This window comes from Ambystoma mexicanum, chromosome 10, assembly GCF_040938575.1.
Source record: "Ambystoma mexicanum isolate Mex_15411 chromosome 10, UKY_AmexF1_1, whole genome shotgun sequence".
Taxonomy (NCBI): Eukaryota; Metazoa; Chordata; class Amphibia; order Caudata; family Ambystomatidae; genus Ambystoma; species Ambystoma mexicanum.
In genome coordinates this window covers 1,267,172,979-1,267,199,450 of record NC_090932.1, presented here as the reverse complement: position 1 = coordinate 1,267,199,450, position 26,472 = coordinate 1,267,172,979, and the positions used below count along the sequence as shown (strand labels likewise).

General features: G+C 46.8%; 1 protein-coding gene across 1 annotated transcript in view; it reads right to left on the bottom strand.

The window, feature by feature from the left end:
- Positions 1-2,837: 2,837 nt before the first annotated feature.
- Positions 2,838-26,472, bottom strand: part of IQCD (IQ motif containing D) — a 486,987-nt gene continuing 463,352 nt past the window's right edge. The window contains exon 6 of the mRNA XM_069619238.1: positions 2,838-4,202. Within this exon, the coding sequence (XP_069475339.1) occupies positions 3,915-4,202 (288 nt within the window). The 3' untranslated portion in view covers positions 2,838-3,914. The remainder of the gene's footprint in view (positions 4,203-26,472) is intronic.

Below are 26,472 nucleotides of genomic sequence, written 5' to 3'. Positions count from 1 at the left end.
TGGCAAACTTTTTCCGCGTGCGGTAAGCGGGATTGCGGAATAGCTAGACGGATTTGAGATGCGGGTTTGCGGTTGTTGGAAAGCTGAGGATGTTAGCTTCAATTTGACACAAATTTCGTTTCGAGCATACACGGTGAAGAAGTTATGAAGGTTTTTGTGAAGATCGTTTTTTTTAGAAAGAGTCAAAATAGCAAAATAAAGATTTGCTTTTTAAATTAAACAAGATTTCTTTACACTATGGGTAGACTATGAAGATGCCAACTACACGACAGCACAGCCACCAGCCCAGGATATCACTGGTTGATTTGGCCTGCCGAGACGCTCGCCTTTCTTCAGAAAATATATTAGCGCAAAGATGATTTTTAACACTACTATTACAACAGGACTATAGGGATGAGATAAAGAATTCAGGCAAGACAAAAAGATTCTAACAATGCAGTTCTGAATATCAGGGAATGGTTTTGGATAGGATTACTTATGGATAATATATTTGCTAGGGACAATCCTATGCTATGGATACGCACTACCACTGTTTGGAATGGACCTGTCAGGGATCTGGTCAGGGAGACTTTCTGGACAGGATTTGAGCTAGCACACCAGACTGGACTCAAGGCGCTCTGGTTCTGCACTCAGCACGGCACTCTGGACCCTGCACGGCGGAATTGGACTGGATCCGACAGGTCGGTTCTGGTTCGCAGCTATCTGGTCACAGCTCTGCTCTACTGGGTTGGATCTCTGGATTCTGGCAAGAATTCTTAGCAAGAAAGCAGCAACAGCGCAGCCAGGCTGTTCTTTTGTTCCCCTTAGAGGTCTGGGGTAATATCTGGTTTCTGGATTTTAAAAGGCCAAGCTGAGAAGGGTTCAGCTTTGGAAATGGGCCTTTCTGCTTTCAATTTCTGGAGTCTGGAGTCTGGAATATGGATTTCTCTTGCAAAGTGCTCCGCCAGCAATCGGTTGGTGGGTGAATGTCTGTGTCTCTCTAGGTCCTCAACTATCTCTATTTATGTATTTCCTAAAGAGGTGGGTATGCTGAATTATACTAGGCACACCCCTGGGTATTCTATTGGATAGGGTCTTTCCTCTCCTTTGATTTGAGAAGAAAACAGAGTGTCATCGACACTGTATTTTATGATCCAGGAAGAACCTCCCCCTGGTTTCTGCACATGAAATCTATTTTTCATACAAGACATATTTACAATTTTACAAACTTGCTAGCAATAACCTATTGATATAACAGATTTGATGAAGCAAGTATTCATCCCAGCCCCGTCTCGGTGAAAGCTTGGTTCTAGATTTGGCAATTTGTCGCACTTTTGGTCGGGTACCCAATGTCAGATTTGTGCGCATGATATCTGGGCATAATCATATGAAGTTTCATGTTTCTGGCATCACCACAATTGCTACAAAACCACAAATTCTGTAGTCTTGTCCCTGAACATAGCACAGAGTTCTGAGTAGTATTAAAACGTGACCAGAATGTTCATATTAACATTCTGGTCACGTTTATATAACAATTCTTACAATTTCGCAGAGTTCTGGGTCAGGCCTTTTCATAAATATACTTTTCTTGTGCTTTAAGGATACACATCCCCACCTCTTTCCTCTAGCAGGGGCTTCTGTTGACACTTGCATCTGCATATCTTTTCAATCCAGGAAGCCCTTTGTCTCTCCCCAGTGCAACAGGCCCAAAATCTCCTCCCCTCTCCATTAACACCGGAATGGGAGTTCCTGGGGCAGGGGCAGAAGGAAGGTACCTTTTGTTTTGGGCACGCTGTGGAATTTGCTTTGAAGTTCTGTGGCTGGCATCAGAGGTTACTTTAAAACTCAATTTGTTTAAAATTGTCTTTGATCAAATAAACTTACATTTTCAAAATAGGCAAACAGATCTCTAACTCCAGTCTTTTTAAACAGAGATTAAATAGTTGAGACCTATATTGCTTTCGATGCCAAGTCACTTAATTTCAACCATTTGATTTTCCGCACAAGTTTAAGTTTCCAATGTACTTAATTGACAGCTGTCGCACAGGCAGCCGACGGTACTGCACCCATATTCGGACAGATTTTTACAGACAAGCACACTTTTTAATGTGGATTTTCTTGTGATGGAATCTGCTTTTCCTGACATTGTGTGCTTATGTGGATTCTTTAAAAAAGGTGATGAGTAACACCCAGCAAGGATGTTGGATATTTTCTGATGCTTGGGAACCATTATTTTGTAATTTCAGCCACCAAGGAAAAAAGGATTTCAGAGCACCTTTGGGTTTCCTCGCAATAAAACACTGCCTTTCATGTAGTTTCCATTTTCACTCTGTGGGCAGCCCAATGACAGGTTTCAGTAGTGTGGTCTCCTGTTCCACCATTGACACAGGCAAAGTAGATTGGCGGCCAACTTTCTGGTTTCACAGCGCAATTTTCATAGGTTTAGCGCTGCATGGTAACTGCACCCCACCATCAATAGTGAATAACGGCGGATCCATGACATTTCGCCGAAAAAAAGGACTTCAAGGTAATCTAATTCAAAGTGATTTTTTATTTTATTTGGGGGTCACCCCTCTTTCCCTCCCTTCCCCATCACTAGTACCGTTGCCTCAAACCCTACCCACCCCTTTTTATCCCTTAACCCAGAACTCAAAGTAATTTCCGTTGTTGAAGCCACAGGATACCAATAAAGGCATGCATTTCGACCACAGAGTGAAAACATAAGTTTTACAAACTTAAACATTTTTATTTTTCTAAATAAATATCCAAACAGCTGTACAGTGATTCTTCCCTTAACCATAGATGGTTTGTGATATTACATTAAACCAACGTTTGTATTGCACATTTAATTCAAAAACTGGAAAGCAGTGACTGTAATTTATTGGAATAAAATGTCTGGCTTCAAAACAACAGATTGTGTTGCACTAATAATGACAAAGGGGGAAAAGACATGATTTATACAATAGGGGAGAGAAGCGTATGATACAAGCCTGGGACTCGGAGATGTGTGGAACGAACAAAGGGGATAATATTTTAGATGGATTTGCGCCTATTTCTACTATACGGGAGTGGATTAGCAAACAGCTAAAACCTGGTTCGGGGAGGTAGATCTGTGGGTAGCAAATCAGAGAGAAACTAAGCTTTATTAGAAAGGGAGGAAGCTGTGGTGTTACAGACTTTGAGGGGGGTTATGGAGTGTGAAATAAGGTTGAGTGGCAGACCCTCTGTTCAGAGAGAGACTGTACCTTTGACATCAGAGAGTGATTGGTCTCTAGAGCTATGTGGTATTACAGAAGAAGTACTTTACTAGATAGAGCATGGGGTCTGTATTTTTCAGGAAGACAGGGTTATAAATTAGCAACGGTTTGGTTTGTGGTTTACAACACAGAATGCGGGTTGTGGAGGGGCTTATTTTGCTGGAAACAAAGCTGTAGATTACCAATCATTGGGGTAGAATTTATTAAACAGTGGAATAGGACTAGGGAGTACCAGGCAAGGAGGAAAGACTTTTCAGATGATCGTGTGCGATTCTTTTAGTTATATCGGACAGAGAATCAGACTAGGGCGGTTGTGAAGCTAGAGAGACTGGAGAGAGACAAGATTATAAAATGGCTTTGGGTGTGGTTTATAAGACAGGAAGAACAAATGTGTAATCATGTATGGAGAGAAGTTAAACAACAGATGAGGCGATGGGTTATCAACTCAGGGAGAGTTTATCAGATGGCTTTGAGGCTTACCTTAATGAAAAGGAAGAGAGATAATCTGGTTAATTAAAGAGGGCGCAGTTGGCCAGATAGTAGATGGAGCTGTTGAATATCACACTGGGTTGGTGTTGCTTCTAGCATCACTGAAGCCAGGGAGAACAATGTAGTTTGGTCATGATCTCAAAGATGGGGACACTGGTTTCTACTAGTAGTGGACAAACACAAAGGCGATTACTTCCCCTTTTTGCCTTTCTTGCCACTCTTTCCTTTCTTGCCCTTTTTCTTCTTGGAGCGGAAAAGCTTCCGGACCAGATACCCCTTCCAGAGAGCCTGGATGATGGTAGCAGCACGGGTCAGAATTGCCAGCTCCCTCTCTTCAGCCTCCTTTTTCAGCTGTGCTTGTTCACGCTCTTCCACAATCTGGAGGTACTCCTGCTCGAGCAAATCCATCTTTTCCTGCAGCTCAAAATGCTGAGCTTCCTCTTCATCAAACACAATCTGCAGGTCTTCTATCTCACTCTGCGTGCGACAAAAGTCATAAGTTACTGGCGTGACACTGGCCCTGGTGGAGGAGCCTTCCACCCTTTACCACTCCATTTTCAAATTTGTAACTACCTTTATGTATTGCTACTTGGATTTGGATTGTAATTTAACATACTTTCATATGACAGTATGGAAGAACTCTACAATAAGGTACACTAATAGCAGGTGTAACACCACTCTTGCATGGCTCCCATCCGAGAGCCACATTATCCAACGTTTGCACAGGTTTTCATCATTGCACAAAATCACTTTGCACCCGTTTGGCTGATTGTTTTATAGAGAATGGGGCCAACTAGTTTTTTCCCAATCCATATGGTGTCCAGTCAAAGTAACAAATACATAGTTTCGAAATGCAATATTTTCGCAAACAAAAGGATCAAAAAACAAAAGTTCGAATGCCTTTTTTTAAATGCATTTTTTTTTGTTTTCATATAGAAAAAAATCGTGGTATTTCCCCACAAAACAGGCGTTTGGGGGAGGACCACCCCAAAAAAAAAAAAAAAAAAAAAAATGTGCATTCGAATTTTTTTTTTTTTTAGATCCTCTTGGTTCGAAAGTATTGCATTCGATCCTTTTGTATTTGACCCTTTGACTATAAGCCATCCATATTAGACAAAGATGAACACTGGGGCAAAAATTAAGCTGTATAATTTTTGTACTATTTTTGCTGTGACATAAAAATAATCAGAATTTACATCAAACTAAGTCCCATCCTTCAAACTGGTCAATGGAGCAACATTTTTTGTTCTTTGTTGCAAAACAAGAAGACAAAAAATAATCTCAGTTTGTGTGGTTTGTTTTCACACAAAAAGGACGGGTCCCCTCACTGAACAATTTCAAAATTTCATTCTATGGATCCACACCCCGACTTGAGTGCGTGGATGTCATCAATTATATATGAATGAATCTATAATAAGGAACATAAATGAATATAAAATTAATTATTTATTCAATAGGCTATAAGTCCTATGACGATACATATCAAAATTGTGATAAAATCTGCTTCAAATTAGACAGATACATCAATGACTGAAGAAAAACATGAAAATAGTATCGCAACAGAGGAATGGGTTTAATTGTAAGGTAATCTAATTGACACAAGTATAGGGCCTAAATCCTACATTGCTCACCCTGTCTAACTAAATGTAGCAGAGTACCTAAACACCAATGTTGCAAAAATGATAGAGAAACAAATAAAATATACAGATATAGATACACATCCCAGGTCTACTTTCAACACAAGTGTGGTTTGTTTGCCTTGGTTCAAAATGTTAAGTGATAGGGTCCTCGCTAAAGTTGGGAAAAGCCCCATTTGCCATCACACTGGGGGACAAAATTGAACTAAACCATACACAAGGAAAGAACTTGGTGGATCAGCACACTCTTGCGTAGCTGCAAACATTTATTACTCCCTCCCGAGAGGAATACGAAACATGATGGAGCATCTAAAATTCAGAAAAATCAGAAAAAGCCTGGCTCTTCAACTCAGAACCAGACGAAAACGAATGAGCAACACCCACACCCCTTGGAATGAACACACAAATGGCAAGACGGAGGACTATACTGGACCATGACAAAGAGCAAGGAGGTGGCGAGACGTCTGAGTGGGAGGGAGACCCGGGTGCACCTGTTCCCATTGAGGCTAGGGAGAGAGATGGGAGCGTCCTAAGTTGAACCACAGACAGAGGGCATTAGAGCTGGAGGGGATAGAATGTCGACCGAACAGATAAACCACAGAGTCCAGGGAACTCAAAGGCACAGGGAAGAGGTGTCCATCTGTGCCCCTGCAATGGGCCGAGGGAGGCGATGGTGGCTGCACACCAGCATATACCAGGCGACAAAGCGGTGTAGACATCCATTAGTCTGAACACGGGGCATCTTGGGGGTAGAGGAGGCATCATCACTAAACAGCCCTGCTGACAACCTATAGGAGGGAGACCCCCCCTAGCACACCACAGTGCATAACACTGGCAGGGACACGCCCCACAGGTGGCCAAAGCGGAGGGGTTACGATGGAGTACCACCACTAACCAACCCACTAAAAAACTCATCCCTCTCAAACTCTAAACACAAATCAACCATACGTATACAGCACAACAAACCACACAGACTTCACTACACTGCAACAATCAAACAACCCACACATAGCCCCGCACAACAGCACATGACAACTACCGACCGAAAGAAATTACACCTACACTCAGTGAACAGTGTAAACTCAATCAAAGCTGCCAACAGCACATCCCAGCCCTCTTGTGTTTTTCCCACACTAACCTACCATATTACTCCATTCTGCATTACACAGGTAGCAAAACTAGCGCTAAGTGCACTGCTCAATATTCAGTACTGGGCAAACGTTTGATAATATGGCCCCTGGTGCATACACTCCTTGCTACTTCAGTTCTGCATTTCTCCCACACAGCACTGCCAGTGCACCCAAATCCTGACAACCACATTTTCGGACTAACCCAGCATAGATGATAAAATAGCATCCCGACAGGGACTTCATACTCGACTCGTCCGATAAACCTAAATTTGACCTTCAGCACTCTCTAGTAGTGTAGCTTTCAAACCAAATATGCAGCTCCACCTTTGATGCTTAACCCCCTACATGGAACGCTCCCTTGTTTTTCCTGTACCGCACCCCCATTGCCCCGCCAACACACACAACGCCTTACCTAAAGCACTCCCTGGATATTCCAGTCCTGCAAGAGTCCCACACGGTTTACCATTTCTGCTCCTGAACTTCAAAGACTTGACCTTCATCACTGCCTGCTACTGAACGACTCGGAGCCCCAGAAGCAAGTTTTTTTTTTTTTTTAAAACACGTTTTATTCCGTTTTGAAACAAACCAACAAACAACCTTACAATAAACAGGTGTACATTGCGTCCATGTTATCGTGTGGTTACACATCACAGAAGGCCCTTACTCAGGCTTTTGGAGTAGCTCTCCCAAACCCCCCCTCCCCTTCCAACATTGCCTGTGTCATTGTGTTCCAGGCTTAGACCCCTGTGCTCTGCTCATGCATCCCTCTTTGCAACGCTCTGAACTATACTGTGGTCTCAGCTAGTGACTAGTGTTTCAGGTCGACCCACCAAGCTTCAATCCTGGGCCTTCTATAGATTTCCAGGCCGCTGTAATTCTATGTTTTGCCAATATGCAAATCAGATCCTTCATTCTGGCCAGTTCTGCCAATTGTTTACTACATCTCGGAAACAGTCCCAACAAACAGAATTCCGGGGGCCATGTATGCATCTGAATCCCTCCCTTAGCCACCATTTCAGCTACCTCCCACCAAAAATTCACAAAACATATGTATCATGTCCGCTTTCTCCTGGGCGCACCTCGGGCACGTTTGTTCTCCTTTTCCTTCTATTCCTGACAGCCTATATGGAAAGGGAGAAACAGTCACATTGAGCACCCTACAGAGGGATTACGGTAGGGGTAATCAGGGAACCCACTTTGAGCTCCACTCGCGCCTTGAAACACTTGTGTATAGGCACGTTATAAATGCTATATCATATCTGTGCGTGACTTATGATTGTGTGAGCCTTAGTCTCGCATTCTTGGAAACCCCCTTAGTATACAGCAGCACCCTCTTCCATTCTGCATCTGAAAAAGTCCTCCCCAGATCCCCTTCCCAGTTTGTGGGTGCTTCAAATCAGTTACTTCGGGCCATTTAGGAGTAAGACGTATATTCTGGAGACCATGTGGCTTCCTTACGTTACATCATACATGGTTTCTAGCACTACACTGGTCCCTGCCCCTTCTCGGAGCCCCGGCCATCTCCTATCCATCCTCCCGATCATGCCCATATACAGTATACATTTTTCCTGTGTATTCCATATTCACTGACAAGGGTCGTAAAGTCTATCCATTTGCCATCCAGCAGCAGGTTGCCCACCATGGCTATTCCCTTGCTTTACCAGTGTCTTCTAAACCGCTCTGTAGCCCCTCGTTGATTTCCAATTGCCCCAATAAGGGGGACGTACAAGGAACAGGAGTCGGGTGCTCCCACAAGTTTCCAAGCCCTGCGCCATAAGTCTATCCCAAGTTGCAGTAGCCTGGAGGGTCTCCACAATTTCACTTCCTCTACACATGGCACTTCTTTCAAGAAGTATTGCCCCAGCATTGGCTGTAGTAGCAACGTGTCCTGCAAGGCCTCATCTCCTAACCAATTCATCACAAACTGCAGTTGTCCTGCCAGAAAATAGAGCTCAAAGTGGGGTACCCCTGATTCCCCCTAGCGTAATCCCTCTGTAGGGTGCTCAATGCGATTCTGTTTCTCCCTCCTGCCCACAAGAATGCTCTAGCCATTGTGTTGAGGTGCTGGAAACCCCCACTAGGTATATTATATGTATGCTTAAGAAGTGGTATAAAAGACGTGGGCGCACTGCAATCTTTAGCAGTGCCACTCTACCTTCCACTCCTAGGGGTAGCCTCCTCCAGAAACACATGGAGGCAGCCACTCCATCCAGGGCTCTTTGCGTGTTATTCTCATGTGATATGACCGGGTCGTGCCACATATTGATTCCCAGGTAACGAAAGGTGTCCCTCGTCCACCTTAAGCTCAACACTGGCAGTTGCTCCATTGTGTGCCCCCGAAGTCTCACCAGTGGGAACAAACTGGATTTTCCCCGGTTGATCTGTATACCCGAAAGGATAGCGAATCAGTCTATAAGGTCTAAAAAGTACAGTAGGTTAGTCTCGGGTTGGTTCACATACAATAGCATGTCATCAGCATAAAAGGAGATTAAAGGTTCTATCCCATCTATCACAATTCGAACTTCTGCATACTCCGTTCTGAGAAAGGTAGCCAACGGCTCTAATGCTAGTATGAACAGCATTGGCGACAGAGGGAAACCCTGTTTAGTGCCGCTGTGTGCCTCCCACGACTCAGATTCATCTACCCGTTTTTACCCTAACTTGAGGTGCGGTGTAGATCAGCAGTACCCATCTCAGGAACCCTGCACCTATCCCGAACTGCCTGAGGGTTTCCAGCAACCAGTCCCAACGGACCGAGTCGAAGGCCTTTACTGCATCCAGGGAGGCCACCGGACAATCTTCTGCCATGTAATTAGTGCTGTCAATTACATGATTAGGTCTTCTCAGGTTTCATGTGGTGCTGCATCCCGGGACATACCGAGTTTGATCAGTGTGGACCAGGCCTCAGGATCTTACAGTCTTGGTTCACCATGGAGAGTGGCCTATATGAGTTGCTTCTCTGTACACTGCTAGGAGCCTGGGTGCTAACACTTCTGTGCATGTTTTAAAGAATTCTATGGGTAGCCCATCTGGCCCCGGGGTTTTGGCTTTGATCTCTTCCAGTGTCAGTGGGGTGTCAAGCATGTCCGCTTGTTCTCTCTCTAGTTTGGGTATGTTTATTTGGGCTCAGGCTTCCCTTAAGTACCTATCGTCCTTCCCTTCATCTGCCGAGTACAGAGATTCGTAAAACCGCAAGAATACCTCAGTGATTCCATGCCGAGTTCCAATCATGGTGCCTTTGACATCCGTAATGGCACTGATCATATCCCTTGGTTTCTCTCTCCTACACTGCCATGGCAGTAATCTCCCAGGCTTATCCCCCTCAGCATGCAGTCTCTGGGTGTATTTTGCGAAGTCTAACCTGCCCAATCGCTCCCATATCTTAATGCACTTTTGGCACAATCATAGTAGTTCAGGTGACTCGTCACAAGCGATTCCCTCGGCTTTCTCTTTCTGCACAATAGCCATTTCGGGCCAGTAAAATATCCCTCTTGAGGCCTGCCATTTCCCATTCACCGCCCCACGCATGACAACTTTGAAGGCATCCCACAGGGTGCCCGTATCTGCGACACTGCCAGTGTTGGTGGTAAAATACTCCTCAATTCTGTCCCCTAGGTAACTATTGAAGTCATCCTCAAGGAGGGCCTCTGCTCTCAGCTGCCAAGTAGTTACAGGGGGTCTTTGTGTGGTGCTCTGCCATGTTAAGTGGGGCATGATCAGAGAGGACTCATGCTTTGTAGTCTATCTCCCTAATTCCCCCAGAGTTTCTACCCCAGTAAAAGTGTTATCGGTCTGCGTGTGTACTCTGTGTGAGGCTGAGAAGTGGGAGAAGCCATGTGCCTCTCCATGTCTTTCCCTCCAAACATCCACTAACTGTAAGTGACCCAAGAGGGAACCAAGAGCTTTGGCTGGTGGTGCCGGTTTATTATATTTTGCCTCTGATCTGTCCAGTCCAGGGTTAAGGGTGCAGTTGAAGTTGCCCCCCAGACCCAGGCAGCTTCTCTGTATATGGATAACTTTGAATACAATTTCCAGAAGAACCCTGTAGCGCCATGAATCGGGGCATAAGTGTTCACAAAGCAGACTTCCTTATTTTCCAATAGCACATCTACCACAACTAGTCAGCCCTCTGTCTGTTTTAGACTCAAACAACTGGAAGGGGACAGTGAAAGCAATCCATATGAGGTCCCCCCACGGCAGAATCTGAGAAAGGCGAGCCATACATTTTGCCGCCCCATTTTCTGGCCAATGTGGCTTGCCTATCCTTCGTGAGGTGCATTTCTTGTAATAGCGCAACTCGTGCCGCCATTCTGTTCAGACATGCATGCAATCGCAACCTTTTCACATAATTATTGAGTCCTCTAACATTCCAGGTGACTATGTTCATGTTATCCATCTTTGCCATAAGAGGTGCTTACTGAGTCTGTGTGCCCCCCCACCCCCCAAGCCCCATCCACAAGTTTCCGGAGCCATCTGAAGCCTGGCACCATTCCGTAACACTCCAATATCATATCGAACACGTGAACCTGTCAAAAATACAAGCACACACCACTGGCAGAACCACTTGCCAACCCCCCCTCCATCCCTAATAACCCCAGGAACCTTGAGTCCAACAGCCCTGAAAACATTCCCCAACTCCAAACAACAGCCCAGAAGTGCACTACCTGCTCAGGCCCAGCTGCCTCTCCCGTACCCACCTCTCCACTCACAGGTATTGTGCAGCATATTGATGCCTCTTAACTAGCATCGTAATTTACAACAGAGGCATGTGGCAGTCACTCGTAGCGGAAGCCACCAAGACATCTGTTCTCAGTGACAGTGTCTCAGTTCCATGTGTTCTGCTGTCCCGCGGTAATCTCTTCTGCCTTTAGCTTCTGGGTTGCAGGTATTTGTGAAAGAAACAAGGAGGGACAGCCCCCGTTCATGCTGTCGTTGACATGCTATGGCACATTATTACCCCTGCCCAGCAGCTGCAGCACTCCATGTGCACCCATCCAGGAGTGTGCTTCCATCATGTTGTCGAAGAAAAGCGATCTACCATTATGTAAGACCTTCAATTTGGTAGGGTAAATCAACATGTACCGCAGGTTTGCATGCCTCATTTGCTCCTTGGTGGGCCCAAACATTGCTCTGCGCCGTTGTACCAAGGCTGTGTAATCTGGATATATCACAAGTTTTGAAGAGCCTCTTGTAATGGTTCCACCTTCTCTTGAGAAGGCTAGGGATCCTTTCTCTATCTTTATAAATCATGATCTTCACTCTTATTGGCCTCAGGGAGGGGGTTGTGGTCTCTAAGGATATGTATGCTCTCTCAACAGTGAAACCCTGTGTTAGCGTCCCTAGGCCCACTTCTTGTAGGAGCATATTTTCAACACATGCAGTCGGGTCTCCACCTTCTTCGCCCTCCGGGAGACCAAGAATCCTGACATTATTCCTGCGTGCCCTTCCCTCAGCGTCCTCTGCTCGGTGTTCCAGGGTCTTCATGCGGTCCAGCGGATCTTCCACCTCGGTTTGGGCATTAGCTATGTAAGTTGTATTATTCTGTTAGGCAGAATCATATGCACCACACACAATTAAGACTACAAGTGCAAGCACAAATACACCTTTGGTACAAGCCTGTACTACACAATAAAGTGGTTGTGATGGCTGAGCAGCCAGACTTAACTCACAAGTATAGTGAGCAGTATCAGATGTTACACAAAGGGCAGTAATTACTATGGTTCAAACAAACACTGACTCAAGATTTCTGAGTAAAAGAATATACATTTATTTACACATTCATTTGTAAAACAGTTAACTAAGTAAAGCAGCAGAAAAATTACAATCTTAATATACTACACAACACCCAATCAATTCTGGACAAGTTGAGCTCAGAATGAAGTGTGAGCAAAATGGCACTCCAGCAATTTAAAAAGGGAGGGAAAGACAAGGTTATACAAAATTAAGCAGCGCCAACAAGTATGTAGGCAGGGCAATCTAGAAAAGGCTTGCTACAATGAAGATTCAAATCAATAGGCCTGGGCCAATGTTAATGGTTCAGAGTCTTTGCACAGGATCACACAGCTCAGAGTAGTTCGCGGTTAAGTCTTTGCCAAGAGTTCGAAACAAAGTTGGTCAAAGGAAAAGTTATTTAAAAGAGTAGAGAAGGACAAGCCCTTGGATTGGCAAAAGATTTAAAACACTTTCACCGCGGTCGGACGGAATGAACAACCGGGTTTGAACAGTACCTTATAAGAAGAAGAATGCTGTAGCTGAGGCAGATGTTTCCGGCAGATCCCTCAGGCTCACGGTTCCTGAAGCGACTGTCGGACTGGCACGAAGGAGGAAGACTGGAGGGTCCTGCACTGCCGAGGGAAGAAACCAGCAGTAGAGCAAAGCAACTTATAAAAGGTGCGCTCCTTAAAACCCAAACAGGGTCCGGTCCTCCTGGCTATCCGGTTCACTGCAGCGGGGCACAGCAAATTCGACCAGGGGAGGGAGGCCTTTCTTGGTGTTTGGCGAACTGGTTGGTCCCACCATCTCAAGGGAAGAAAATTCCTTGCAGATCTTCTCCGTCGTCGAAGTTTGGAGATTCGGACCCGCAGCAGAGCTTCACCAGGCGGTTCAGCTGTGGTAGTGGTCCTCTTCCTTCAGCTTCTCTTCGGTTCTCTCGATCCAGTGGTGACTCTGCCTTCCAAGTTCCAGAGACCTGCTTTTTATGCAATTTTCCCCCATTCGCACAGCCTGGCTGTCAATCACACAGCAGGGTGGTTGTCCTGGCAGGACAGTCACTTAGCCAATCAAACAAGAGTGCAACTTGGGTCTCTGAGGAGACCCTGTGCAGGGGGCCTAAAATCACTCCCTCACATCATGTTTACCTATACCCTCAGGCACCTAAGGAGGGCTTCTGTGCAGAAGCCTGCCAAAGGACGGCGAACAAAGGAACCAAACCTGGTTTGGCGCGCAGAGTAAAACACGAGAAAGACCTTTACAAAAAGAAATGGCGAATAAACCCAGCCGGAACCAAATAAAAGTAAATGGGGTCCAGCGGATTTAAGTTTGAGGCTACTAACATAGCCTAAAACAGTACCAAGGCTATTTTTATAAACCACAGTAGGAAAAATATGGTAGATACCACTGCCACCAGCCAAATCTTAAAGAAAGGGGAACGAAATAATGTTCCATGAGAGAAAGACAAAAAAGAACTATTAACCCTTTCCAGTACTCTATGCAATATAGTTTGTACTGGGTCTGTGAATTTAAAAAGACGAATAAAGTCAATGGCAACTTTACATGTTCTGGGAGACAGTAGTCAGTCCCAGAAAATGGAGTTTAAAGTGGGAAGTCTGAAAAAGACAACCCTGTGTCACTGCACTAATAGTGCTGTGTGGCACACAGTAAAAAGATGATGCCTATGGAGTAGGTGGGGCTCCACAGTCTATGAATGTGATGCTGGAAATGCATCAGAGGGACAGGGCCTCTGAATCCTTGTCCTTTACTGCTTTTTATCGTGTGTTCTGTCATGTTTTCTGCCCAGGAGTCCATGTGGGACTCCTGGCAGTGCACCTCTCTCTTTTGGTTTGGTGAACAGACCCCTGGGATACCCTTATGGCACCCATGGGTAGGGGTACAACCCTGTGCCCCTAGTGTATGTTTTTGGGCACCTGTGGGTGGCCCACAGAGCAGGGTATGGGCTGGTGGCAGCTCCATGCTGACTTTGACAGGTGCTCTGGGTGTCCTCCATTTTGGGATGCCCAGGCCCTGCCATTGGGATCAGTTGATTCCTGATAGGAAACAAGATGGCCCCTGTGGCCTCTTGCTTTCTATTGCCTGTTACCTTGTTTTCCCAAAGTCCTGGGAAGCCCTGACTCTGTCCCTTCCCCCTGACTGGCTGTTGGGTGGAAGTTCCATATATGGTGTTGTTGTGAAGGCCCAGCTAGACTGACTGGAGCCTTCCCAGTGACTGTATGTTGTGGGTACCTCCTGTGGGTGGGACCTGGGTGAATGGAGTGTGTGACCAATATACACTTCTTGTTGTGGTTGTCTGGTTTCTGGCATGAGAGACAAAGACTAAGACAGCCCTGCCCGAAACTGGCCTGAATGCAGTGTGTAGTGTTGAATGGCTGGGTACTTGTCCCAATCCACATTCCTTGTTGTGAGTGTCTGAAAGGGAGGAGTGTGGCCTGAATGCACTGTGTGCCTGATTGGCTGACTGACTGCATGAATGCCCTTCTGTATGATTGGCTGCTGAGTGTGTGCCAGCAGTGTGGATGAGAGACAGAATAGTATATCTGGGGACCTCTCACCACTGGTAAGAAGGTTCAGGGAACGTTCAGAAGCGTTCTGGAGCTGAGTCTCCACTCTAAGAGTAACTAGAACTGCTGATCCTCGACGTCCAGCTGGAAGAAGAAGACTTGCTGTGGCATTTGCTTCGACCGATCCGAAGGCTGCCGAAATCGTCGAAGACTGACCCGAGAGAGGACCTGGTAAGGAGCCCTCTTCCCGTGCTCCGAGGGACCATCGAGCACCGCTCCATCTTCGCCAAAGCGCCCTGGAAGACAGACCCTCGAAAGGCTGCCGACCCGAGACGGGACCGCCGAGGAGATCGAAGTGAAGCACCCGGACATCGACGCCGTCGAAGTCCATTGCCGTCGACCAGGGTTCGCAGGTTTGTGTAACCGCTGGAGGACCGTCGAAGTTGTGTTGCCCAGCCGTGGGAACCACTTGACGCCGTGCCGCCGACGACCGGAGCCGTCCGCTCCTTTGCCTAAGAACATTCGAATCGAAGGACTCCCTCGTCCGCACTGTCGACCGCTTTATCCTGCCGGAGAGAGTCGAGGACGACCAACGCGCCGAGGAGAAACCTGCCGGTGGGTTTCCCGCCACCCGAAGACCACAAAGACACGAACGACTTGACGCCCTTGCTGGGCCTCCGTCTCCACAATCTTTGCGGTCCAGAACTATTGTCACCGAGGTGCCCCGCGCGCCTCTGCCTTGCAGGACGCCGACGCTCCGACGCCGACGAGCACCGCTCGGACGAAGCTGCCGCCTCATCGACGCCGTTCTACCTTGTTTGTCGACGGATGTTCGACGCCCCGTGCCTCCCGCTTGAAAGGGAAGGCATTCAAGAAGGGCCGTCGATTCCCCGTCGCCGAACACCGAGTTCCTCGACGTTTCTCGACGCCTCTCGACGATCCGTGACTCCCGCTTGAAAGGGGGTCGCTCAAGAAGGATCTGTCGACGCCTCTTCGAAGAACTCGACTCCACCAGGTACATTGGGGGGGGTAAAAACATTATAGGAGGGGATAAGACTTGCAGAACAATATATGGACTGGGCTTGTGCTATATCTTTATTTTACAGGTTGCCCAGGTGGGGGGGTCTCCACACAGAACTGTGCCTAGTGGTAGGGGCCAGTATTCTGCCTATTGCTCAACCATCTTATTTCCCCTCCTCTCTCTATTGCTGGTTTCACTCTATTGATCTGTGTGACATTGTTACAGTATTGTTGATGCACTTTAATAAGATCTAATACAAAGGGTGGTACCACTTTAGAATTGTATATATTTGCCATTGTTGATTTTCCGGAGTACAAAGTGAGTTATTGTGATAAGTGTACATAATCTTGACTATTGATTATATAAAGACTGTGTTCTAACCAATACAGTGTGTGGACATTCCTTTGTGGGGGCTTGGGGTACACTGTACTTAAGAACCAGCCTGCATCACCTCCTGAGAAGCTAGGCCTTGATTGCTCGTCCATTGCTACCGTAATAGAGAATCTTGGCTGGGGACTTCTGTGCCTCTCTTCTACCATATAGAGAGCAGAAGTACAGACACCCCCCACCGGTCTTCTCTTCACAATGAACACCACAAATGTTAAACATACAGCAAAACACATGTAAGAGTGGGAAAAAAAGGCTCACACTCTTACCAGGTGAAAAAAATAAATCCTAGAAATCCAGCAAACCTGCTGACGGACTCAGTAGGTAACGGAAATGATCCATTCTGGAGAATTCTCCCTAACATATTCTGTGCCTGTTGTTCCACTGTGCCCAAGCGATCCGCCAGACCTCGCACATATTCGTGCAGTAGTCCAACATCCAAAATGCCGGCATCAATCTTATGTTCCAGCACCACTTTCAGTGCTGCTATCGCTGCCAGGATGGGCCCGTCTTCCCGTGGACCAGTCTGCGATGATGTGACTGCTTCAGCCAGGACACCCTGCATTCCTGCGTCATTCTCCTCTTTGCAGGCGTAAGCCTCCATAACTGTTTGTCTGGCTTTCCCTTTGCGACCCTTGTCCGGCATTTAGACGGTATCCCTTCTGGGCCAATGCAGGTGCTATTACAGCACAGTTGACTCTCACCAATGGGGTGTTCCCAGGCGCCCCAGTCACTCTTCTGGGCTCTTCGACCCTCAACACGTCTTCCGCCGTGCTTTCTCACCTCTTCTTCTGCCTCCTGCAGTACAGGGTCCGCGCAGTCGTTTGGCTATCTTTACAGGCACTTGGGCGCAATGTCTTGCTTCCCCCCCTACCCGAGTAGCATGGGTTGGATATTAGGAATTTTCAGTGTCAATAGTCAAGGATGCACTAATCGAGTTGGTCCCCCAATGCAATGTGTGTGGACCCAGGCGATGCTTTGTGTCTCTTGCCTCTGTGGCCAACGCACAGCTGATCTCAGTTTGTCACCCCGACAGTGTGGTGTCTTGATCTCACTGGGCGGCATACATTGGGGCAATTAGTCTCGTATCTCCGGTTTGTGTGGGAGAGGGCGGGAATCCTAGGGGTGGTATGGCACCCTGCTGCCCCTTATGTTTATTATGCCAATTTTATTTCACTAGTTCATGTTGTTGACTAGGAGGCACAGGTAGTAATCCCAGATGATCATGTGCTCTCCCCTGCAGCCTCTGTCCCACTACTGCTCGCACTGGCCCAGGGTCTGTGACGGCTTCTCCTCCTGGGCTCTGGCGTGTATCTGCGCTCAACGCGCATTTCCCACTATCTCCGGGCGCCTCCGAGTGCATTCCGCGCCGGCTCCTCACGTAGGGGTATTGTGCCCTCTCTCAGCTGGGAGCTTGCGCTGCTCACGCTGCTTCCTCGCTGCTCTTACCACGTAGTTGAAGTGCAGTCTTGCGGCGCTCTGCTCGCCGGTTCAGGCTGCCTCTCTGGGGGACAGCTCTATTCTCCCTCTGCCCTCTTCTTCCTGCACTAGCCCGATCAGCCCTGCTATGTGGCCAGTTCCGCTCAGCGGATCAGCGCTAGATCACTGCCACTCTCCGGGAGGTCTTCTCCTTATACAGCGCTGGGTGGCACTCCACCATTGCATGAAGGGATCACGGCCGCCATTTTGGATGCGGGGGGCCCGATCCCCTCAGCGCTTCGTTCCATCTCCCCTTCCCGATGTTAGCTGCAGGGCTCACACCGTGGTGATCTGAAAGTCGTCAGCCCCCTTTTCCTTGCGAAAACTGATACAATCAGACAGCGGTTACAATAAAATAAAAGGATCAAGCGGGCGCTACAAAGGTTTGCTGCTTCACTGCATGGCTGTTGGCCACGCCTCCCAGAACAAAGTTATTCTAAAACGTCTTCAAATGCAACAGCAGCACTCCAGCTATTCCTGTTCCGAGAGCCCAGACAAAGGTCTGCCAATACAACTCGATCCTGACCTGCACCACGCCTCAGTTATACATTACTCTACAAATCTGGCACTGTACTATTTACTGACCTGCCACCTCAATCGTGATCTATATTCAACCTGCTGTTCTAGCCTTTCTTAGCGCACTTCAACCCAGGTGTGTTATACTTCTTGCGATTCTGATCTTTCTCCCTTTTAAACCTCACTCTTCCCTTCACTCGCTGTATTACACACATTTACTATAAGGGGCGGGGAGAAGAGGCAACAAAATAACGAGCAAAAACAAGTACATCAGTTATGGGGTTAGACAAGAGAGAACATAGGTGAGAGAGAAAAGAGTGGATGTGGGGAGAAAACGAGAAGACGGTGAGGCAAGGAGGAAAATTGACACATGTAAGGCAAGAGTACAAACAAAGAGATGGGTAGAATGAATGAGGGCAGAGTTGAACACACGGCACGTGAACATCCAAGTAATAATGGAAGAGGGTGAAATCATGAAAATTTGACAGGAGAAGAAAGAGGATCAAAAAGCAACCAGTGGGCGAGGTGAATATGTGAAAAAGTACTTTCTCGAGGTGGGTGGCGGGGGTGAACCACACAAAGGGGTGGCTGGGGAGCAAATCATTCTGGACATGTATTATGTAATGTTACAGCAGGTGTGTCCAACTCCCGGACTCAAGGGCCAGAAACATGTCTGTTGTTTTTTAGGATTTCCATCATTAATGTTCATGAGATAAATTTGCATACAATGATTCTAAATGGGTGCACATTTTATCTCAGAAATGTTAATGAAGGTTATCCTGAAAAGCCATCAGGATTGCGGCCCTCGAGGCGGACACCCCCGAGTTATAGAGTTAGTGTAGTTCCTCATAGATTCTATTGTCTTTCTCAGAAAGCTACATAGCGCACAGAAGCGGGAAGAAGGTATGGTAGTTCACGTAGTGAGCCTGGAGTAGCATGTGCTTAACTAAAATACTCTTTACGAGCGAGGATAATTTGATTTTTGGAGTCCGCCTTGGGTGCCATTTCAATCGCTAACCCTCGATGCATGCCAAGTAAACTGTATCGATTTGCGTTTCTTAAATGTATGAACTGTGAGCTGATCTTCGAGCTTCACAAACATCACAGAAAAAATGTTCTACCGGCACAAGGGTCCATTCCTCCCATCATCTCTGTGCATAAATTACAGGAGTTCACAACAGGAAGCTGTTAGAGTCTATACAATTCAGCAGAGATCTGGCCTGTGTTTCTCTGACAATCAGCCTACGAGCTTTAGTCTTGGCGGTTTTAAAGCTTGCTGGGACCATATATAGATGGTGTTGGCCTAATTAATTATTGACAGAACCATCTCTCCCCGGAGCAAATGGTGATGCTTTGTGACAAGGAAAGGCTACGGTTTTAAGCCAGGTGCAAATGATAAAATATGGCATATGACTAAACTGACTACTTGGTCTTTTTCAAGGAAAGGTCCTAGTAAAAAATAACAGTCACCCTTTAACAGGGGCAACGCGCTGGCCTTGGAAGTAAGACCACACAGAGCAACAGAGGTTCGAATCCCGGATCCACGCTTAGAAACCACATTCGGGTATGGTATTAGTCGCATTATAAAAAAAAATGTAATGAATAAATCATGGTGGCTATGCCAGCCCACATGGCTAGACCTTTGATGCTTTCATTCTGACCAACAGCTGGGTGTCCCTGCATTCATCGGACAGCCAAGTTGGCATGCTTGCTTTGAATGACCCCAGATAGAAGCTTCACGTCAAGTTTCAAGAGGTGGCGGGTCTGGGTGCAGGGTTGAACCCTTTATAATTCCAAAATATGAGGACATTATTTTCTGTGAGATCATCAGGACCAAAGGCAATTGACATCACTTGTTGAAATAGCTAGGGGGTCAAAGGTTGGGTAATGTTCATTATGCCGCCATTGGTTTTGTTCTATCACTGCAACCCTGGTATGCAATGAATTAACCGTTTCTGTGTCTGGCCTTCGAAGAAGGAGCAGTCATTCATTAGATGTCCCATAAATCCCTGCTGTGTACAACACTTTTGAGCTATGCTTTTTTATTTACTCCAATGAGATCACGTGGAGTGGAGTCAGAGAGGTCTTATGGTCATTGAGAGGGCTGTGGGCCGAGGTAGCAAGAGTCTCCCCATTGTTGGATTTCAAGCGAAGTTACAAGATGTGTTTTGTAAGTACAAGACAAAGGCCCTCTGTTGAAGCCTCGGTCCTGTGTGTTCATGTGATAGGCAGACCCTCCCTCCCCACCCCCCCAGAGAAAAGTTAGGCCGCGTTAACTACAGACAGATGTGTGGAGCAGAATTGGGTCAAGCTGCAAGGCCCTAATGAAATGGGATTGGAATGTTGGGTCTGGAAAATAGAGATATCCTGTGCCTTTGATGGTTGATTTTATAGGAGCAGGACGTGCTGGTCAGCAGCGCCCAGGAGTTTAGCAAGCAGTGAATTGCAGATTGTAATACCATGGGGATGAATAAATAACCAATGCCCTGGCCTAAGGGGAGTGCTCTGGTCACAGGACAATAAGGGAGAGGTCGTGCCAGGGTCGTATTGTGATTTGAGACGGGAGGAGCAGAGGTAAAGCCAACAAATGTAGTTACAGGATTGTAGGTACTGATTGTGCGTGCAATCGTGTCTGGCATAATGAGAAGATCACTGTATTAACAAGCAGGGTTGATCTCGTACTTTCACCTACTCTTCGATTGGGCCCTATCGGGGAGACACACACCAACGGGGAATGTAGATAGAAAAGTTTAACCAGTAGGCTAATGGACTAGAAGGGGACATTTAGACTTTTGTATTAGTGGTAGCCAGTGGGGACCGTCGGATAATGTAACTGTTTATGCATAGTTTATGGTAATCAGCGGTTCTCCGCTATAAAAGATGTAGCCCGACTGGGCATGTTGAGCTCAATTTCAGTTCAGATCTACGAGACTGTCTGACACATTTTGCATGAAATAAACCTTGGTTTCTTTGCGAAACTGATGCACTGACTATTTGACCTCCTGTGGATTTATTTTTTTAACAACCCATTTTGGGTCTTTACCTACAAGCGCTGCATTGCTTGCGGGCTAAGTTTGCCCTTTACAATTCCCTGTACACGTTTGTATATGCACAATTTAACAAAATTACACCAACTACATTAACATGGAAGAAATGGTTTTGGATTAGGGAATAAAGGTACGATGGGATACAGAAGGAGTAGAGGAAATTAATAAGACAAAAATTAAAGTGAAGACCGTGCTTAAAAGTAAAATAGGCGAGGTGGGTGGGACTGTGGAAGCTGAAAGCATCTTATTTCCTTTAAGCCGTGGACGTACATGAGTCATGGACAGAGCAAAACCGCAGTCATAGTTGAAGGTGATGCGGTAGCTGCAACCATGTTTGGGGAGGTGGCGTAGTAAGAGATTCGATTGAATGCCATAGGCACAAAGACCCATAAGGCCATGCGTGAAATGAAAGAAATAAAATCTGATTGAAGATCGTGCTTAAAGTAAAATAGGCGATTTTAGCTTCTGTCTGGGGCACAGGTGCACGCAGTGACAGGATTCGTGTCACTAATGAAGGGGTGTTTTACCGCCTGAGAACCGGAAAAGAGATCAAGTGGGCACTAGTTGCTGGACCAGGTTTTATTGTATGCAATGGAAAGATCATAATAGACTGAACAGAATTGTATACGTTTTGACAATTGCTGACAAGCCAAGCGCTTCCTGAGGTCAGAGGATGTTCTGTAAGGAAGTTCAATGTAAATGTAACGGACTAAACGTATCTGACTTTTCTGTATGAGGTTCATTGTGCAAAATCCTATGGCAAACCTGAGGTTTCAGTGCTTGGGTGTGGAGGGATTCACACTTTTGGGGTGGGGCTCATAGGTTAGCTTTCCTGTCCATTCTGCACGGCTTTACAGGTGTAAATCCTTTCTCTACCTTTGCTGTTGGAGGTCGCTTTTTTATGTGTTCTACAATAGCCAATAGCAGATTTGATTCCCGGGAGGATAGCTCAGCTGCAACGCGTTCGCCTTGGAAGCAAGACAACACGAAGCAACACAGGTTCGATCCCGTATCGGTGCTTAGACACCTCTGGGTATTTAAGCGTGTTATAAATACGCAACTAAGACAAAAAACAATGATGCAACTAACAAACAATTCCTGTAACAGCGCCTCGATGCCCGCGGGCTGTGTGAGCGCTTTAAAAATGCAAATAAATACATTCTTGAGGTATTTTGCTAAAGTGCTGGATGGCCTGCATGGAGTAGAACGCTTTACATGGAAGATTTATCATAGCAGGAGTACATATTTCGTGCGGACTGTACCTAGAAGAGTATGATGCTTCGTGGTCCTGTTAAGACTGAACTAAAGAGAACAGTATGCGATGAGGGTGGGAGAACATGACATTGGTGTGGAGTCAAATGCAGGAAGATTGTGGAGAGGACAGGAGATACTGGGAGCCTGGGAAAGTCATCAGCTAAGTGACGTGACCCGTGGATGCAGGAACTTGGAGGTTCCTGCAAAGTCCCTCTACCCTTTCCATGCCCCACCAGGAGAACGCCCAGAAACACCCCCTTAGAAGATATACTTCTTTTATGGAAACTTACAATATGTATTATTTAGGTGGCAACATTGGGTCTTCCACACCAGAGCCCTGGTGGGTAGACTATAGCAAGGAACTAAGTCACACAGAAAGCAATTTATTTTGAAATGCCTGTGAATTCACTATTCTCTAACCGCAAGCCTGCGCGCTTGCACAGAAGCAGGAGTTCTTACCAGATTCCTAAATGCTGTGGAGCTTGGTGAGTGATTGGGGACAGGGAAAGCGGAAGGAGCAGTAGCCCACAAACAAAGGGGTGCAGACAGTATACATATCCACTGTGCAGAGAGACCTAGTCTAGCAAGGGGGAATGCTTACTTGCAAATTACTCAGCCAGCTGCGCCACCAAATTCCAAAATGGCAGCTGGCAGCCTTAATCCCTCATCCGTAGAACAATGGAGCCATTAGCAAACACGGACAAGCAAGATAAACAATCCATGAATGCGATGCCAGGGGAAAAGGAAAAGGAAACACTCAGGCGTAGCTGGTCCCACAAAATACTGACCAGCTGGGTGACCTGGAGGTAAGGTGGAAAGCACTCATGCAATCACTGATTAAAAAAATATAGAAAGGAGGCACAAGGAGACCATTTGCGAGGACGATAGAAATTGATTCCAGAGAGTTGGTGTGTTTAGAGAGAAGAAGAAGGAGGAGGAGGTTTGAGGGTGGGTGAGAAGGGGTGGCAGGAGTTTGCTGAGTAGAGTACTCAGTTTTGGTTGGGTTAGCCAGGAGGGCAGGGATGGTGCACAAAGTGCAAAGGTGTTTTGCACTTCAAAAACACATGTAGATTGGGGTGTTTAGGTAGTCCCGTGTGTGTTATTTGTGGTGCGAGCTTTCATATTTTCCATCAATGAATCTGCATTACAGATGGCATACTTGGTGACAAACGTCTGATTTGGTGGTGACTTCTGTTAGGAGTATGGAACTTTGCTGAGGGGTCTTCAACTGCCTTTCATTGCAGCCATCAATGGAGCAGGCCCTTTTCTGCACAGTTCCTTTTTAGGTTTTTCTGCAGGCCTTCTCTGAAGAGTACCACTAGAGGGACTAGAAAACGTTGTGGGACATGAACCTGAGAACGTGTGGAAACTAAATTAGATTGGAACCGCCTTTAGCTTATTAAAATGCTGTTTAGCCCCAAGTGTTTAATGAATTGTGCAGCCTGATTTTCTCAGGAAAAGGACTTGGTGAGAACAGAACTAAAAGGTTCCAGTATGGTGAAAGGGAAGAACTTTTCTGGAGCTAATGTTTTCATTTAACTTTCATCACTGATATGATCGTTTATTTATATAGCGCCTATACACAATGTGTTTCAAAGCGCTTCAAGGCAAGGGAGGGAACAAGGGAAAATACAACCACATTCTTACAGGCCATGAACAGTAAGGATGTGAAATTAACTATCGTACTCGGCCTGACGACATTTCAGATAGTGCAAGAGCTAAGACATAGATAAGGAAGGGAGGGGGAGAGTGGGAAGGAAATGGAAACAGACAGGCGACTACCGTACTAGGCCTGACGACATTTCTGGTAGAGCCGGAGAAAAACAAAAGGTGAGGGAGAGGGTGCAGAAAGGGAGGGGAGGAACAAAACAAGTGACTATCATACTAGGCCTGACGACATTTCAGATAGTGCTGAAGGGGTGGTGGGGAGGAAAAAAACAGTAATGGGAGGGTGGAGGAAACAGACGAGGTTGCTATTAGGTCCAGGACGCAAGAACTGGTTGTTCCGTTTCAAGCAGATTGCGTGTGGCGTGCACGTTTTTAGCAGCCAAGGGGTATGAGGTGAAAGCATCCCAATCTGAGTCCTGCATGCGAAATAGAGTCACAGGGAGTTGTGCGCACAGGAGTAGCGTCTCCATGACTTGAGCCGGGCTCTTCATTAGGAGTTGGATGCCGGTGTAACGTCACTTTTTGCTATCCGTCAGAAAATCCTATTGGTAGGAAAATCTGACGCGGTAGGAAAATCCGACAGGAATTGTAATGTCAGTTTTTGCTACCTGTCAGAAAATCCTACCGACAGCAGGCATTGGGTTAGCCACCCAGGGGTAGGAAAAAGTGACGGGGTAGGAAAATCTGACAGCCTGACCTGTCATTTTTTCCTACCCGTCAGAAAATCCTACCGAGAGCAGGCATTGGGCAAGCCACCCAAGGGTAAGAAAAAGTGACTGGGTAGGAAAATCTGACAGCCTGACCTGTCATTTTTTCCTACCCGTCAGAAAATCCTACCGAGAGCAGGCATTGGGCCAGCCACCACAGGGTAGAGCAAAAAGTTACGGGGTAGGAAAATCTTACAACCTGACCTGTCATTTTTTCCTACCCGTCAGAAAATCCTACCGACAGCAAGCATTGGGAAACCCACCCAGAGGTAGGAAAAAGTGACGGGGTAGGAAAATCTGACAGCCTGGCCTGTCATTTTTTGCTATCCGTCAGAAATTCCTACTGACATTAGGCACTGGGCAACCCACCCAGGGGTAGGAAAAAGTGACGGGGTAGGAAAATCTGACAGCCTGACCTGTCATTTTTTCCTACCCGTCAGAAAATCCTACCGACAGTAGGCATTTGCCCTTGTACCGGGGACGTGGGGTAAGTGGAGTAAGCGGTTATGGAAACAATACCTCTTTTTTCAGTTTGATGACATACCCAAGTGGATTGAAACCTCTCCCGATGCAAGATCCTCACGGAGCTCGGTGGAGGCTTCCGGATGCCCAGCCAGCGTGTGTGTGCCGAGGGGGCAATGTTCAAGGCGCTTTAGGAAGTATTAGCCTATAGAAAGATGGGGGCTTTGCTTAAAGAGTCGGGGGACTGAGGCCCTGTGAGTTTCCAGCAGTATACTGTCACACGTGGGTAGGGTGCAGAGTGCCCTCTTAAGGCAGCCCAAACACCGAAGAGGCGTTTTATTTGCAGGTTATTTCTTAATGGGGCAGGCATGTTAATGGCAAAATGATGAAAGCAGATTATTGTGTAAATATAGACTGGGGTGTGAGAAAATCGCCCCCCCAACAAAAGGGCCCTGCCTTTCTTCAATCCTGGCGAGACCCCCAGCCCAGCCCAGATCCCCCATGAATGAGGGTCTTGTGGAACGCCAGGCGCCCCCTCCCTTCTCCATGACATCAGCATGCTTTGCCCTGCCCACCTCATGTTACTGCTGGGGGAGATTACTCATCCGGGCAGTACTGAGCCTTGACCACATCAAACAAGATCTAAAGCAGGGGCACCCCCTCACCCACGTCCTGGGCCGGTTAAAATGGCTAAGCACCCCCTCCCTTGCCCCTACTGCTTTCCTCTGTACAAATATGCCTCTGCTATTTTGGTGGCCCTGCCCCCACTATTTAACTATAAGTCATGACTGAGCATCCGCACGCACTGCATACTTTATTTAGTATTAATTTTTGCAGTTACATAGTGCTACAGGCTTCTGAGCGCTGCTCATTACCAACAGAGTATGGTGCTCATTTATCAACCTCAGCAAGTTAAACATCAAAGCTTTCTCTGAATACGGAACATGAGGGAAGAAACCTGGGCATGTACTGCAGTGGGGGCGGGGATGTGGGTCAGCGGATGGAGGCGAGCATGCACACATGTGTGAAAGAGCCCAGGGGGGCATTGAGAAACATCCACAAGGGCTGAGAGGCCAATATGGACATGTCTGCATACAGACTGGTGCAGCAGAGGTCCACTAATCGCAGCGTTCTCTATGGCCATCTTATGGTCACAAGAAAAAGAGCTTCCTGGGGGGCAAGAGGGGCCGGGGGTGGGTGGGGGG